The sequence below is a fragment of the Littorina saxatilis genome, linkage group LG15 (assembly GCF_037325665.1).
Source record: "Littorina saxatilis isolate snail1 linkage group LG15, US_GU_Lsax_2.0, whole genome shotgun sequence".
NCBI classification, from domain to species: domain Eukaryota; kingdom Metazoa; phylum Mollusca; class Gastropoda; order Littorinimorpha; family Littorinidae; genus Littorina; species Littorina saxatilis.
In genome coordinates, this window is record NC_090259.1 from 17,580,208 (window position 1) to 17,598,266 (window position 18,059).

General features: G+C 40.5%; 2 protein-coding genes across 2 annotated transcripts; both read right to left on the reverse strand.

Moving 5' to 3' along the window:
* Positions 1-51: 51 nt before the first annotated feature.
* On the reverse strand, positions 52-14,669 carry LOC138948706 (syntaxin-6-like). The gene is made up of 8 exons (XM_070320312.1): positions 14,516-14,669; positions 12,918-13,087; positions 11,080-11,174; positions 8,296-8,367; positions 7,760-7,876; positions 5,834-5,940; positions 5,239-5,333; positions 52-3,585 (listed from the first exon to the last, which is right to left on the reverse strand). Exons 1-8 carry the CDS (start codon positions 14,548-14,550, stop codon positions 3,509-3,511), a joined length of 768 nt encoding a protein of 255 aa, XP_070176413.1. The 5' UTR covers positions 14,551-14,669; the 3' UTR covers positions 52-3,508.
* Positions 14,670-15,389: 720 nt separating this feature from the next.
* Positions 15,390-18,059, reverse strand: LOC138948707 (uncharacterized). The gene has a single exon (XM_070320313.1). It carries the CDS (start codon positions 17,875-17,877, stop codon positions 16,564-16,566), a length of 1,314 nt encoding a protein of 437 aa, XP_070176414.1. The 5' UTR covers positions 17,878-18,059; the 3' UTR covers positions 15,390-16,563.

The window sequence follows — 18,059 nt, forward strand, 5'->3', positions numbered from 1 at the left end:
ACACACACACACACACACATACTGGTACATTTAAGAGCGACATATCTTACATGATTTGTACAGTAAGTTTTATTGGAGATTCAACAAAATGAATGCCAGTCTTCATCTTATATGCTGAGCATACCGGTAGTGCCAGATCGATTTATATTGCTATATCATAATTTCCATACTCATTCAACTCATATCTTTGGTACTCAACAACTTCTGAACGAAAAATTCAACAGGGATCTTTTTCAGTGAAGTATTTTACTAGAGAGGGAGGGAGGGAGAGGGCAGTATACTTGCCTACTTTACCACTAAATATAGCCATTATACTTATACAACCGTTATACCTATAGTGTACAAATGAATGTTTACTGTGAAAATGCCCTTAGTTGAGATCTTCACTTAACCAACTGTAAGATGTAGTGGTGGGGGGGGGGGGGGGATTAAAACAACAGAGAAAGGGGTAAGTGTAGGGTAACTTTTTTTATTTGCTGAAAGCTAAAAGCTGGGACGGAAGGATGGGTACGCACCAGATACAGTTGGTGGTGGAGTAAGGTGGAGGGGGGGGGGGGGGGGGGGGAGGAGGGTGTGATGGTGGAAGTAGCCTTCTGACAAAGAGTACAGGACATTCATAGGGGACATAAACTGTCAGTGGAGAATTTGGGTCTCATGAAAAGAGAAATAGTGGAATTTTCGCAAACTTGAAACGATAAGCTGGCTGCAGAGCCAATATGTTTTCAATAAATTACGTTAAATATGTATTGAACATGATTTATAGTTTTAGATATGCCACAAATAAAACATTTGGTATGAGAACAGCATCAACTCATGACATTGTATATATTTTGACAACACTGAAGAACAAAAAGTACAAATTTGTATTTACCACAGTAGGGTGTAGCAGTATATATAATTATCTACAACATTAAAAAAAGTTTGACTCATATTCGATTCTGCTGTGTGAAATGCAAATAGTCTGCAACATCAACTCTAATCCACATTGTTTAAATTAAACCATTTGACAATTTCTGTTGCATCTATGACTGTATCTTACAGAACGCGTTTTTTCTCTCCAGAAAACGTATGTACGCACACATTACCCTCATAGAAGCAACATCTGAGGTTTACTACAGACTAATTGCAAACATGCACAGTTCAAGACTGGAAGTACTACAAACTAGCTACAGCTATTGGACTTGTTTAGCCTACTCGAGCAATTCTGTTACTCGTCTCAACAGCTGAACCTAACTTTGAGAGAACTGTACCAAAACTAGCATCTGTTTCAAAACGCTTTCAGCAACATCTGTTTCAACTTGCAGATTATTCACGCTCAGGCTATGAAAATGTATGCTCAAGCTAAAAATCAATATATAAAAGTTGTTTCTCTCTATGCTATAAAATTTGTGGAATTTGTAAGCAATCCTACAGGTGAGTCTGTTAGTGTTCTGATGTAAGTCCAGCAGTAGATAGGTTAAGCCTATTTTAACATACTGGAAACTGGTAATCTTCCAGTAGGTATTAATTTAGTTTTACTAAAGCCTGCTGGGACACAAGTAATGGGTTAGTGCATTTGTAAACAGGAATCGCTTGACAAGTGGCCCCCTTCATCCCCCCCTTCCTCGTCCTGATATGGCTCTGCGTAGTCGGCTGGACGTTAAGCAACAAATAAACAAACAAACAAACTACAGGTGAGACTTATTGTCACAGCTTTAAAATAATGATGGACATCATGATTACTCGCACATTTAATGCCTAACTATTTCTAAAATGTTATGAAATGGTTTTATTGTGAAGTGAATAACTGGCAGCTTGCATATTCAAAAGCCCAGATATTCGGAAAATAATTCTGTTACATGTCCACACAAAAATATCAACCGAAAGCACCAAGTATTCTTGTTAAAACAATTGATTCAAACCACTGGGCCATATTTTTGTTGTTCCTTTTTCACTTTCCCCAAACTAGTTCACTAACTTTCAAGCTGCTAAGCTCATAATAGTCATTATGTCAAACACCCTTCATGCACACACACATTAAAACCGCCCATTGTGTGAGCTTTCTTTCTTTATTTATTTGGTGTTTAACGTCGTTTTCAACCACGAAGGTTATATCGCGATGGGGAAAGGGGGGGAGATAGGATAGAGCCACTTGTTAATTGTTTCTTGTTCACAAAAGCACTAATCAAAAAATTGCTCCAGGGGCTTGCAACGTAGTACAATATATGACCTTACTGGGAGAATGCAAGTTTCCAGTACAAAGGACTTAACATTACATACTGCTTGACTAAAATCTTTACAAACATTGACTATATTCTATACAAGAAACACTTAACAAGGGTAAAAGGAGAAACAGAATCCGTTAGTCGCCTCTTACGACATGCTGGGGAGCATCGGGGGTAAATTCTTCCCCCTAACCCGCGGGGGGTATTGTGTGAGCTACATCATGGAATCTGGTTGATCACATGATAAGACTTGCAAGCTTTTAAAGCCTTTTTGATGCACAATCTCAATTATAATTAATAGACAGCTCTCAAAAACATGGTCCCAAATTTTCACCAAACACAAAACAGTCAAGGTAACATCACATCTGATAAAAACATCATACACATGCCGCGACCCCATCATCAATTTCAAACAGGACTCTAGCCCTTTATTTCCATATTTTAAAGCAAAACACTATCAAAAGGAGAACAAAAAAGTGCTTGTTAGACTCACAATAAATCATGAGAGATCTATGAGTGGAAACAACATTTTTGTTAAAATGCTAAGATCAACAACTCAACGTCACTGTGAATCCTCTGCTAGGAAACTAACCCAGTTCTAACCCACACATAAAACATGAAGATCAAACATCGCTGAAAAAAACACACACACTAAAAAACTTAGGAAAACCAGACACTCATAAAACAGTCTCCAGGTACTAAAAGTGTACCTTTTTTCACAACCAAGCGCACAGGTTCATCTGATGCAAATATCTGTTATTCTGCATAATAAAAATTGAACACAAACCCCTCCTTGGTTTTGACCGAAAGCTATTTGAATTCAAACAATGAACAAATATTTCACAAATACAAGCTGGTTTGTGTATGTACCCATACAAATACATTCAGAGACACACACACACACACACACCTATACGACTCATGGACACACCAATGGTTTTGTTACCTCTAACCTGGCGCCATGCTTTATTTAAATAATTCATAAAACAAAGAGTAGGTACCTCAACACACCCAAAATACATATTCATGCACACCCAAACACACACACACACACACACACCTACACACACTTTTTCCCAGCACGACTGAACCCCAACATGCAGTTAATGAGCAATTAACATGAGACTTTTAATGACGTACGACAATCAGTTTTATACAAATGGGAGACCTCTGTCGACGCACGAGGATCAGTTTTAAACAAATGTTCAGTTTATCAGCGACGACCGAATATGGCAAAAGGGTCCTCTGACACTGGGGGAATGGTGACAACAGTAAGATTTGTTTCAAAAGAAGACGGATGGGGATCATAAGACGAAGAAGAGAATGACAACAACAAGGAGAACAACCAGAAGAACCACTATTGCGCACCACTGCCGACGATCTGGAACATACGAAGAAGAATTTTTTCTTTTTAAAAATACAAAATATTAATATAATATATTTGTAAAAATACAAAAAATGAATAAAAATATTACAAATTATCATGACAAAAATGACTGTCATGACCATGAAAGCAACTATTCTACAAATTCTAACTTTTTTCAAGTACATTATAAAATTGCTTAAATCCTAACAGACAGAGAGATAATTAGACTGACAGATTCATGTTTTCCATTAGAAACAAGGGTTGACCATAACGGGTCAAAACGCCGCCATGTGGTGAAACGGGGGTGGGACATGGATACAGTCAAACAGTTGACCCGTGTCCGTCCCGGGCCGGATTCCAAACCGGCCGCGACCTTAAGTCCCGCAAAACTGTTTCAAACCATATTCAGAGAGAGAGAGAGGGAGGGAGAGAGAGAGAGAGAGAGAGAGAGAGAGAGAGAGAGAGAGTAGTCACCGACAGAGAGGGGAAGCTAAGAGAACAGAGACAGACAGACAAGGAATAAGATGAAATTGTTTTTATATCGATTTCGGAAATTTAATTTTAATCATAATTTTTATATTTTTTAATTTTACGAGCTTGTTTTTAATCCGAATATAACATATTTATATGTTTTTGGCCCTGAATCTCTACTATCTTCTAAAATGTTCCTAAGCAAGGGAGATAACTCAAATCAAAGTTATTTTTCAGCAAACTGAGTATGTTGATGGTAATACTTTTACACTGTCTGATTCTTATAGAATATATAGAGTCGAAGTGAGAAACAAAATGCTAGTAATAACATAAGACCAAAACATTATTTGGCAAACGAGTCCGTACCACGGAACCACACACACCAATAAAACAAACTCCACTGTTACCGCCCAACGAAGCATCCAAATATCGGAGCACGTAAAATGAAATTGAACAAAAGCATGGCGGCTGCCAAACCAAAACACTGATCTAAAAATATAGATCAGTGAACCAAAAAGGGGAAAGGGAAGTAACCTGCGGGAATTCCCGCACACGTCAGTGGGTTTCGTCCCCTGGTTTCGTCCCCTGGCTCGGTTTGTCCGTTAAAAGCTAATATCTTCCGTTTGACTACCGTTAGGAATGTAATTTTTTGCATACAAAAAACAAAGCCTATTCCTAACAATTTCACAAAATTTGAGCTTAATTGACCCAGAGATACAAGTCTTACCCGACAAACACCGACCGACTGACCGCCCGCCCGCCTCAAACAAACAAACAAACAAACAGACAGAGCGATTTCCAGCAAGCCCCCCATTATTCTAATGGCGGCTTAAATATGGGGGCCTGGTAGCTCAGTTGGTAGAGCACTGGACTTGTGATCTGCGGGTCACAGGTTCGAATCTGGCCCAGGACAGACACTTGTCAACTTTATGTGCAGACTCAGAGACGGTATCCATGTTCCACCCCCGTGTCACCACTGTGGCACGTAAAAGACCTCAGTCATTCGGCCACAAGTGCAGGTGGCTGATTACACCTAAACACCTGGGTAGCACGACTCTGTTGCTGCTCGCTTTCAACTGGGAGGAAGCGACCCGAATTTTGCAGCGATCGGACAATAAAGTAATGAAAATGAAAAATGTAAATGAAAATGAAAAATGTAAATGAAAAAAGAAAATGAAAAATGTAGAAGTTCCCTACCGTTGGACATGTGCATGACTTTGGCCATTTTCTTCATGGTTTGATCGAGGCGTGTTTCCGTGTGGTCCATATCGGTGCGGAAGTCATCCAACATTCTGCACAATCATAAAAAATGCACAGAATAACACTGTGCGATAAAGTAGCTCTTTTACTGGAATTTCAAGCTTTAGAGTTGAAACCACATAAGACAAGAAGGAAACACATGTAAATCCAGCATTCAGCACAAACATAACAATAAGCACAGAATAACAGCTCCTTTACTTGAATTTCAAGCTTAAGAATTGAATCAACATAAGACAAGAAGGAAATGTTAACAGCATTCAGCACAAACATAACAATAGGCACAGAATCACACTGTGCGCTGAAGTAGCTCTTTTACTGGAATTTCAAGCTTTAGAGTTGAGTCCACATGAGTCAAGAAAATACCTTTATATGCATTTAAAACGTGCAATTTTGAGGCAGTTTTGAAATCAGCTGTGTAATGGTAACACACTCGCTGGGTCTTAAACTTTTATGAAAACAGCTTTCATGCAACGTAACACACACACAAAAATGCACACATGTTGATCGTCAAGCAAAAAAGAAAAATGCCTACACATTTTGATCCTCTAGTTCGTTCCCAATTTGATGACTCATGTTCTTCAAGACACCAACGCTGGATCCGATCATGTCTAGCTGGTCATCCTGTGACCGGATCAGCAACTGAAACAGTAATCAACAGACATCATAATTAATTTAAAACTTTCAACTCTCATGAGGGATTGTCTTTGCTATAGTTGTGAGTTCAATAGGCCCAGGTATGGCGTGTAATTTTTCTGCGAGCGTGCAAGCATGTGTGTTTGTGTGTCCGTTGGCTTTGGCTCCCTCTCTGTCGAGAACTACATTTTGTTTCTTTTTAGATTTTTGGCGGTCTTAAAATAGACTTTTAAGCCCTCCACAGTATTGGCGTTAACCGGTATTTTACCTGTTGAAATGAGAAAATATCGGAACAAAAATGGCTGCCGGTATGACCTACCGGTTGATTTTTGAACTACCGGGGTTTTTTTTCTGGTAAAACAAGAAAACCAGTACTATGAGTTGGACTCTTACTGGTTCCAATGACCAGCCTACCGTTTTTTCTGGACTGTTTACATCATAAAAGTTCGCGTTTGTTTGTTTGTTTGCTTAACGCCCAGCCGACCACGAAGGGCCATATCAGGGCGGTGCTGCTTTGACATTTAACGTGCGCCACACACAAGACAGAAGTCGCAGCACAGGCTTCATGTCTCACCCAGTCACATTATTCTGACACCGGACCAACCAGTCCTAGCACTAACCCCATAATGCCAGACGCCAGGCAGAGCAGCCACTAGATTGCCAATTTTAAAGTCTTAGGTATGACCCAGCCGGGGTTCGAACCCACGACCTCCCGATCACGGGGCGGACGCCTTACCACTAGGCCAACCGTGCCGGTATAAAAGTTCACGTACCGGTTTGAAAAAATACTAGCGTCATCACTGCCCCAGATGTAAGACCTCTCCCCTTTCTCTAAGACCTTGGTATTTTTAACAGATTTTCTGGTCATAACCTCTGTGAATTTACCCCCATTTTACGACTCCCTCCTTTTTAAGACCTGAATTTCTCGATATTTTTGGAGGTTTTAAAAGAGGGGTTCCACTGTATTTCTCAATGTCAACATTCTGTGGCTGTGCAGACTCTTAGCGGACGGAATAGTACAACCCACAGCTAGCTGTTCCTGGCTTGCATTTTAGTTGGGAAAGGGGTGAGTTAAACAATAGCCAAGGCAGAGCGAATCATTTGGCTACTAACCAGGCATGGGAATTGAAAAAAGTAAAAAAGGCTGAACATTTGTAAGTAATGGCAAAGTCGACGGCGCGAAGCGCCTAGTCCTGCTAGGGGGGTTCGGGGGCATGCCCCCCCCCCCGGAATTTTTTTTCTCCAAAGAACCCAAATGGTGCAATTTGGTGTCTTCTAAGCTCCAAGTTTGCCATTAAATTCAGTTTTTAGAACCATTTTTGCCTCCCCCATTTATTTTTTTGGCGGACACTTTTGCTTTTTCGGCTGAAAAAAAAAAATTCGGCGGAAATTTGCCTTTCGGCGGACAATTCCCATGCCTGACTAACATGTGCAGCCAACACACGGTTAAGCTCGCTTGCTTGTTATACCCAAATCAGGGAAATGCTTCCGCGCTATACCGGGAGATGGGACTTATCAGTGGCTGGCACCAAGCGAGCCTGCAGCTGTGTAATCTGTGATGTGGACGATGGATGTGTGCTAAAAATAGCTCAGTCTGTCTGCAGCTAAAGAGACAGAATTGTAGCCATGGGAACAGCCGTGAACCCTCAGGTGCAAATGCATGCAAAAAGACCAATGTGTGTGTTACAGAAGTTTCCAGCAAAACTCTAGGAGCTTGGAAACGCATGGATACCCAGTACGCACATCCTCAAAGACTGTGCCATGGTTCCCACGTGTCAGAGTAAGACATACAGACAGACCAACAAAGAAAGTAAGAGACACATACTTGCTGCTGTTGCATTGTGTCATCCATATAGCTCTGATTTGCTCGCTCCATCTCTGTGTCCAGCCGTGTGTAGCGGTCCTGTGGCCGACTTGGTCCATTGGATGATGATAACAAAGCCTGTCAACCCAGACAAGAAAACCATACAAGTTCTTTACTCAGCTCACACACACACACACGCGCAACAACACATATTAATGGATCCAAACACATACCCACAAAAAAACAGAGAGAGAGAGAGAGAGAAAGAGACAGAGAGAGAGACAGAGAAACAGAGAGAAGGGAGAGAGAGAAAGAGAGATGCCACCCCAGTGAAACTCCTCTTTTAAAAATCTCCATTTAAAATAAGTCTTTCAACTGAAGTTTCTCGCACTTTCTCTTTATAGAAGCAGTAAAATTACATGTGTATGCGTGTGTGCGCGCGTGCAAACATGTGTGTTTGTGTGTCCGTTGGCTTCGGCTCCCTCTCTGTCGAGAACTACATTTTGTTTCTTTTTAGATTTTTGGTGGTCTTAAAATAGAGGTAGCACTGTACTTACTTGTCTGACACTGGAATCATGTGAGCCATTCACCGATCTGGACCCAGGGCTGTTGATCTGACCCTTCATGTCCTGCACACAACATTGATTGAATAAAAAAACGACCAATGAAGAAGGACGCTCCCCACATAAAATTCATAGGCAAAAAAGAAGCGTTGAAGCAGCCTGCATGCAACTGAGGAAGAAAAAAACAAGTCGCGTAAGGCGAAAATACAATATTTAGTCAAGTAGCTGTCGAACTCACAGAATGAAACTGAACGCAACGCAACGCAGCAAGACCGTATACTCGTAGCATCGTCACTCCACCGCCCGTGGCAAAGGCAGTGCCCGTGGAATTGACAAGAAGAGCGGGGTATTCGTTGCGCTGAGAAGGATAGCACGCTTTTCTGTACCTCTCTTCGTTTTAACTTTCTGAGCGTGTTTTTAATCCAAACATATCATATCTATATATTTTTGGAATCAGGAACCGACAAGGAATAAGATGAAAGTGTTTTTAAATTGATTTCGAAAAAAAAAATTTTGATAATAATTTTTATATATTTAATTTTCAGAGCTTGTTTTTAATCCGAATATAACATATTTATATGTTTTTGGAATCAGCAAATGATGGAGAATAAGATAAACGTAAATTTGGATCGTTTTATAAATTTTTATTTTTTTTTTACAATTTTCAGATTTTTAATGACCAAAGTCATTAATTAATTTTTAAGCCACCAAGCTGAAATGCAATACCGAAGTCCGGGCTTCGTCGATGATTACTTGACCAAAATTTCAACCAATTTGGTTGAAAAATGAGGGCGTGACAGTGCCGCCTCAACTTTCACGAAAAGCCGGATATGACGTCATCAAAGACATTTATCAAAAAAATGAAAAAAACGTTCGGGGATTTCATACCCAGGAACTCTCATGCCAAATTTCATAAAGATCGGTCCAGTAGTTTAGTCTGAATCGCTCTACACACACACACACACACAGACAGACAGACAGACACACGCACATACACCACGACCCTCGTTTCGATTCCCCCTCGATGTTAAAATATTTAGTCAAAACTTGACTAAATATAAAAAGAAGAAAAAAAAGGCAACATTGGAGGGGGGATTCAACATGTGACAACTTAGGCCAAAAAAAAAAAAGGTCTGTTTACGGTAACATAGGGTCGGTAGGTCGGGATTTTTTTTTTCCTCCAAAAAACCATATTTTTACGTTATTTTGAAAAAAACCCTTTTTTTTTCCCTTCCCCAAATGCCAAAAAAAAGTCTAGGGTCGCGCGAAAAAAATAGGGTCGGTCGGGTTACCGTAAACAGACTATTTTTTTTTTGTTGGCCTTATCAGCTGTCTTCTGTAGCATAAGAAGCCGAGTAATTTTGCACTTCCTACCATATTGCATGTCAAAGAGAATATAAAGCAGTGTTTCACATACATGTATATTCATAACATATTCACATACAGTGGAACCCCACTAAAAAAATCTGAGAAAATCAGGTCTTAACAAGAAGGGCAAAGCCCATACGACTCACATGCTTGACCTTGACCTTTCATGACATCATACACTAAGAACTGCTTTACACATTTTTCCTACCAAAATGCATGTGACCTTGACCCAAGGTCAAGGTCATCCAAGGTCATGCAACACAAAGCTGTTAATTCAAGACATAGGAAGTACAATGGTGCTTATTGGCTCTTTCTACCATGAGATATGGTCACTTTTAGTGGTTCACTACCTTATTTTGGTCACATTTCATAAGGGTCAAAGTGACCTTGACCTTGATCATATGTGACAAAATGTGTCTCATGATGAAAGCATAACATGTGCCCCACATAATTTTTAAGTTTGAAACAGTTATCTTCCATAGTTCAGGGTCAAGGTCACTTCAAAATATGTATACAATCCAACTTTGAAGAGCTCCTGTGACCTTGACCTTGAAGCAAGGTAAACCAAACTGGTATCAAAAGATGGGGCTTACTTTGCCCTATATATCATATATAGGTGAGGTATTCAATCTCAAAAACTTCAGAGAAAATGTGAAAAATGTGAAAAATAGTTGTTTTTTAGACAACATTTATGGCCCCTGCGACCTTGACCTTGAAGCAAGGTCAAGATGCTATGTATGTTTTTTGGGGCCTTGTCATCATACACCATCTTGCCAAATTTGGTACTGATAGACTGAATAGTGTCCAAGAAATATCCAACGTTAAAGTTTTCCGGACGGCCGGACGGACGGACGGACGGACGGACGACTCGGGTGAGTACATAGACTCACTTTTGCTTCGCATGTGAGTCAAAAAGGAGGGAGTCTTAAAATGGGGGTAAATTTACAGAGGTTATGAACAGAAAAATCTGAGAAAACAAGGTCTGCTCAAAAAGGGAGGAGGTCTTGAAGTAGGCATTGGGTGTGTGTGTATGTGTGTGTGTGTGTGTGGGGGGGGGGGGGGGGTGGGGGGTGGGGGGTGGAGGGGGGAATGTCTTTAAAGGGGGTCCCACTGTATCATATCTCTTGGCTGGACTAAAACTACTATCCCCATAAAATGACACCAAAAAAAGTTATATTAGAGATAAACTGATTTTCAAATAAACAAAATTAGTCTAACAAATTTAGCAGCTGATAACAGCAATAGACTTGCACTGACCTCACAGAGAACAAAAATTGGCAAAAAATACACATCTCACTGTCCAAATATCCACTTTTACAACTGTAAAAAAAAAAAAAGAGAAAAAGAAAGAAAAGAATTTTTTTTTTTAAAAAGCGAAAGAAAGAAAAACAATTCTTCTCTTGTTTTCACCTTTATAGACGCCCTCGTTCTTTCGATGAAATTCCTTCTGTCGTTCAGCTCAAAGTCATCAATCTTGAACTTCTTTGGATTTTTCTCAACAATACTTGCTCTTGTTAAAGATTTGTATGATCTTGTGACACACTATTCAAAATACATGTACAATGAACTCATTTTTTTCCATACTTAAAACAGTCAGACTAAAGATGGCGGTGACTGTACATGCTTACAATTACATGCAAAACAGCAATATAGGGAAATAGAATATCAGAAGGTAGCATGAAGAAAACTAAATGAAATATGAACACAGAAAGTGCAAACAGCCACAAACAAATTTAGTAAGAATTGGAGAAAAAAAACACAGAAAAAAACCTGTTCTTTTGTTCTCACTTTGACAGAAGCCTTTGTTCTTTTGATAAAAGAAAATGTTACATTTAAAAATTGCATATGATGTTTGAAAATAACTGTCAGGATTATCAAGCTTTGTGGCTCAGAGTATTTGAAGAGCCCCTTTCATCGAGGCAAGCTTTTGAAAGTGAGGCGATAGCAACAGCATTCTGCTGACCAGCTTTAACCTGCCATCGTGATGAACAACTAATTCTGATGTTGATTGTTACGCAGTGTGTGCTCAATATAATACTCCTTTCTTTAAAAGATCTGCTTCGATGTGTATATTTTTGAAAGAAAAGGTATCATACGAAGCACTCGTACACTGCAAAACATACACATAAGAGTTAGTTTTTCATTTCAATGGCATGTTAAAGCCGATCAGCAGTGTGCTTATAGCTTGGCCTCGCAGCTTTGAAAAGCTTGCAATAATATGATGTCAGAGGCTCTTAAACTCTGCTACACCGCTTGACAATTCTGACAGAGTTATTTTCAAATATTGTCTATTGCAAAAAGTAAATCTGCAATTTTTAAATCCAAAATGTCCTTTATCAAAAGAACGAAGGCTTCTATTAAAGTGAGAACAAAAGAACAAGGTTATTTATTTTATTTACATATTCTTTGTATTTCTCAACATATCAGGGACAAGAGTTTCACTCCACTTCAACAGATAAAGTGTGTGTGTAGGGAGTTATTTTCTGTCATGAAAGCCCGGTGTTCCTGTTTTGTTGTTGTTGTTTTGTCTTAGTTATTTGTATGATTTCTATGTTCTTTCAATTTTTGCTTGTTTGTTTTCGAATGAAATTGTAAAGCACCTGGAGCCAATTGATGGGACTCGCGCTATAGAAACGTTATCAAATTATCATTATTATTATTATCAGGGGTGGGACTCTCTTGTGATGAAAAAAGAGGAAATCCCCTTTTTCTAGGGGGGTTCGGGGCATGCTCCCCCGAATTTAAAAAAAAATGGTACATTCAAATCTGTGCAATCTGGTGCATTCTGAGACTAAAATTCAACTCGTTTGGATCAGGTAAAAAAAGACATTCTCCTCACTCCCCCCCCCCCCCCAAAAAAAACAACCCAACCCAAAACAAACCCAACCAAACAACAACAAAAAACTTTCACACAACAATGGTAACATTTTAATGGTGCATACTTACTAATAAACCATGTATTCATAATCCAATACTGGCAATAGTATGATCCAAGTGACGCCCCAATGCATTGAAGCTCAACATGACTATTAGTTATCAGGAGTTTTCACTTTCAGTCAGCACAATTTAACTCTCAAGCCTCCAGTGTTCAGTTCCATTTTCAATTCTCTCCATATCATTCAGTCAACAAGTTATAGATACTGTGATGAAATGGGATGCGGAAAAATAGATTACTCCAGCGGAATTCGTAAGTGGTGTCCGCGGAATTAATCCGCGGAAAAGTCCCACCCCTGATTGTAAAAGGATATTGACAGTCTCCTCGAGGTCTTCCAGGTCCCACTCGATGGAACGCAGACTGTTGCGCAGCTCGTTAGTGGTGTATTCCACCTCCTCCCGTGACACCAGCGACGGATCCTCCTGAAGCTCCCTCCATCGCGAGAACAAGGTGCGAGCTGTCACCAACGCCTTCTGCACCTCGCTGAGAATAGAACAATTTTGTAAGATACAGTGGAACCCCCTTTGATGACCTCCAACAATCTCAGAAAATTACGTCTTTAAGTTTAAAAGGATCAAGGGAGTCTGAAAATGAGGGTAAATTTTACAGAGGTTATGAACAGAAAGTCTGGGAAAACAAGGTCTTAAAAAGGAGGGAGTCTTAAATTGGGCAAGAGATTTTCATTTTATTTTCCCCATAACAAATAAAAATTAACATTTTGCAGATTTACACTTTCAGTGTTTCACTTTTTTACTAGAAATATTTCGAAAGAGATTTTCCCCCATAAACTTTCACCAGAGACTGTTTTTACAATTTTGCAAGAGATTTTCCCCCCATAAACTTTCACCAGAGACTGTTTTTACAATTTTGCAAGAGATTTTCCCCCCATAAACTTTCACCAGAGACTGTTTTTACAATTTTGCAAGAGATTTTTCCCCCATAAACTTTCACCAGAGACTGTTTTTACAATTTTGCAAGAGATTTTCCCCCATAAACTTTCACCAGAGACTGTTTTTACAATTTTGCAAGAGATTTTCAGTTTCTTTGTTTTTTTTGTTGATTTTCATTTTGTTCATTTCCTTTTTGATACTTTATTATTCTATTACTGGGTTGCTTCCTCTCAGTGGAAAGCTAACAGAAACAGGAGTCATGCCTTGCTAAATGCTGGAAATAAACAGGCAGTAGATAGTTGAATAGTTCACAGTCTCAGGGGACAGTTATGCAGTTTGACCTTTATGTATGAGTCCAACTGTTCTGGCTTTGTTGATTAGTAGGAACATTGATGGTCAGAAGACCTCCTGCAGGTAAAAAAAATCAGACTGTCAACTGGCTAGGGGTCAGACCAATGCATCCAATGACCGATACAACTACAGGAAAGTATTATATAGTAATAGTATAATTACGGAACGCCAAGGCCTAGCTAAGAACTAATGAAGTAAAAACAAAGCTAAACAGATGATTGGATTGATGTATACATATTTACTGAACAAACAAGACTTATTAAGTAATTCGACATCCACAAAGAGAATCGTTAGGAAGCAGAATGGTCGGCTTGGTCGTTAATGTAAAATCAAACAACAACTCCATAAACAAATCATTAAAAGAACCGGCGTTTAATTAAGCGATTCTCAACAAATCTGGAAAGCAAACGTGTACATAGGTCTTCTTCTACTTCAAGAGCTTTCGAAGTCAACAGACACAAAAGAACGGACAGAAGTAAGGTCCCGTTCTCAAGTTTTGTCCCTGGCGATGTCTGGTCTTGTATCGATCGCCCAACTCCCTTGTCCATGTCCCCTAAAATCCAGCGTCTTTTGAATGATTGATGAAAGTGGTTTGCTCTTCGGCCTTCATGATCATCAGCAGACACTTTCCATTTCATACAAAACCGACGGAAATCGGCTATCCACTCACTCTCTGACGACGAAAAAAGGATCCTCCATGGACATCGTCTCAACAGGAAAAGGTCTCTTCTCTGAAGTGGCTGTTGGTCATCGATTCGAAGAGATATGCTCTAAAACTCTAATGGACATAAGCTAAATGGACTTGATAGGCGGCCATCTTGCGAAGCGATACAGTTGACGTCAGAGGGCTTCCCTGAACTTCCGGGGAATCCCCAGAAAAGCGTCTGTGGTTACACCACACAGAGCTCACCGACTTATTCGGAAAAATAGTTGGGAGTTGAAAAGACTCGGTAAAGACAGAGATTTGATGTGGTCAGCTTTTAAGTTTTGTCTGTGTGTTGTTATATTTTACCAGACAGGACATCCAAGAACGCCAGAATGTCATCATTTTAAATGTGTAGGCAAAGCACCAATGAAATAAAAAAATAAAAAAGTAATGACAGGCAAAGCCCAAAGAATTTTGCACTTTTTCAAGCAGGTGAATAACCCTTTTGATAATTATTTAATTTTTTTGGTTTAAATCAGACTGTGTTGTATGTCTGCTTATGAATTAATGCATAATGCATGCTAGTGACACATTATTTTACTGAAGTAAGGTATAACAACTGATGCCGAACACACAGAGATGATAATAGATGATAATAACGCAGAAGAGAGAGAGAGAGAGAGAGAGAGAGAGAGAGAGAGAGAGAGAGAGAGAGAGAGAGAGAGAGAGAGAGAGAGAGAGAGAGAGAGAGAGAGAGGGGTTAAAAAGGAGATGGCTGTGACACAGACAGACAACTACACATGTCCACACACACACACACACACACACACACACACACACACACACACACACACACACACACACACACACACTAATTTTAAAGACAAAATTTTTCAGATAATTTCCTTCATAATTTACTTGTTGCATTTCTTCACAATATCAAATCAACAACTGTGCATGTCAGAGAGATTCAAAAACACACATACGCACATACACACGCATGATCACACACACACACACACACACACTTACACAAGCAGCTACGACACATGCACATACAATATTATGCCTTTTATATCACAGCCTGCAATACCAGATAACACAGTCTGAAATATAAATAGTTCTTGGAACATATTTGTTCACATAAAAAAAAAGATCAATCTCAACATTTATTTTATACTGATGCCATTCAGTAATACTTAATGTAAGTAAAACTTTGACTGTTCTGCTGAGCTCCCACCACAGAAGATATATATATACAAATCATCTGCAGCTGTCTTGTTCTTTCTTTCTTTATTTGGTGTTTAACGTCGTTTTCAACCACGAAGGTTATATCGCCACGGGGAAAGGGGGGAAGATGGGATAGAGCCACTTGTTAATTGTTTCTTGATCACAAAAGCACTAATAAAAAAATTGCTCCAGGGGCTTGCAACGTAGTACAATATATTACCTTACTGGGAGAATGCAAGTTTCCAGTACAAAGGACTTAACATTTCTTACATACTCCTGGGTGCAACCTGGAAAATTCCAAAAACCGGCAAAAGTTGGGGTCCAGCTTTTTTAGTATTTAAAATGCCCCAAAAAACCTCTCCTGGAACAAAAACATCGGCAGCCGATGAAACCAAAAACCGGCTGCCGGCATGTAGCCGGCAGAGTTGCACCCATGCATACTGCTTGACTAAAATCTTTACAAACATTGACTATACTCTATACAAGAAACACTTAACAAGGGTAAAAGGAGAAACAGAATCCGTTAGTCGCCTCTTACGACATGCTGGGGAGCATGGGGGGGTAAATTCTTCCCCCTAACCCGCGGGGGGTAGCTGTTTTGTGGCTGAATGTTTTCATATGCAGTATTACCACAGTCAGTAACTCCACCACACATGCATATAATATATATATGACACATTATAAGCACACACACGGAAACACCCACATACTATATGCACAGCACATACATGAAATAATCACACACATACACTCACACACACACACACACAGTGACACACACACATACATATATATGGATATGCAAGCATGCACAGGTACACACACACACTTCAATTCCTTCGCTAGGAAAATCCCACAGGCAGTCCATCCAGGGGACAGTTCTGAGAAGAATTGGTGAGCCACATTTCAATGCACTGCGCATGGAACACATGTTCGCACGGCAGAAACTTTCTCTCTTGTCCCACCTCGTACTCCTCCATGCACACGCTACACACCCCTCCGGCACTGGACTCATCCACAACGTCAGCTTCAAAGGAGCTAACGACGTCCTTCTGTACAGTCTTAGGTGCAACACCCTCGTCCAGTCGCAGCAAAACTTCATAGTCCTCAGGCGTCATCTCTCGATGCTGGATACTGATAAGAAAAGATATAATGTCCGTCGGAAGTTCGTTTGCGGCGTTCCCAGCATCGAGGGCGTGTGCAAGGTTTTGAGGACAGGGTGCACGACGGCGCCGAGAAGTGGAAGTACTAGAGGAAGCTGACAGAAGCTGAATAACAGCTGCTTTCTGCTGAGCTTTGATGGCAGACCTGGCAACTTCCAGACAAACACCCGCTCTTTTGGGTGGGGAAGGCAGGTTTGGGTGCTCAAGGTTGGAGCAGTGGAGAAAGGGGTGGAGCTTGTAGAGGCGGAAATGGATGTATAGGGTCTTGCGGCCTGGGTTGTTGAGCAGGGAAGTAATGTTCTTGCTCTTCACCTGCCTGTGGGCTTTCTGCACTCGCCGGTCAGAGTCTCTGCGGATAAACTTTTCCTTCTTGTTCAGCCCTGACCCTTCTAATTGCAGCAGGTGCTGGAAGGGGCGGACTCTCTGGTTGACAAGCTCCAGCTCTGCCTCGAAGGCGAAGAACAAGGCCTCTTCTTTCTCCACGTCTTTCTTGCCTTCATCTGTCACAGGCGCACGAGGAAACAGGGTCAATTTGAAACCCATGTCCTCAGCGCCTACTGCTCTCCATTTTTTCTTTTTCTTGGGCTTCTCTTTTTTAGTTTCATGTGCCTGTGGAGTGACGAGTTTGTCTGGCAGGCCGACGATGGTGGTGCCATGTTTGGGCCTGACACAGGGTGCCGGACTGTGAGAAGTGGTAGGTCTGCCAAGGTCGCCGTGTACTTCAAGAGTAGTAGTAATTGTAGTAGCACCAGCTAATTCGACTGAGAATGGTACTGGAGAGTTTTTAAGCGAGCCCCCCTCGGCTTTCTCAGACATGAAGTCAGATTCGCTGGAGTCGGAATCATTACTTTCTGAAGGAGGACGATGACGGTCGGCTGAGAGGACAAAATAGACTCCCCTTACACTTTCCGACGGTACTAAACTTTGCTGTTCTTGGGAAACTCCTATAGTTGCTTTCGTATTCTCGAGCAAACCTCTGCGCGCTGCCAACATAACACTTCCTTTCTGTTGCGTTTTCCTGCGATCAGCAAAGTTCGGCACCGTTGAAATTGTGCAGTGCAGTGCCTAAGGGCACAAGAGCTGCGGTCGCAGCGTATCGAAAAATGTCTTGAAAAGTAAAGGCGAGAATATTATAAATAAGCAAAGATCTTCTTGCACCACTTTCCAGCAATGTT

Bases quoted from the DNA above. Each gene is read 5' to 3' on its own strand.
- LOC138948706 (XM_070320312.1), bottom strand. From the start codon at position 14,550: ATGTCCATGGAGGATCCTTTTTTCGTCGTCAGAGA. The intron at 13,088-14,515 runs GTGAGTGGATAG...TTCTATTCTCAG, and splicing joins CCTTTTTTCGTCGTCAGAGA to CGAGGTGCAGAAGGCGTTGG. The intron at 11,175-12,917 runs ATATCCTTTTAC...TAACAAGAGCAA, and splicing joins AGACCTCGAGGAGACTGTCA to GTATTGTTGAGAAAAATCCA.
- LOC138948707 (XM_070320313.1), bottom strand. From the start codon at position 17,877: ATGTTGGCAGCGCGCAGAGGTTTGCTCGAGAATACGAAAGCAACTATA.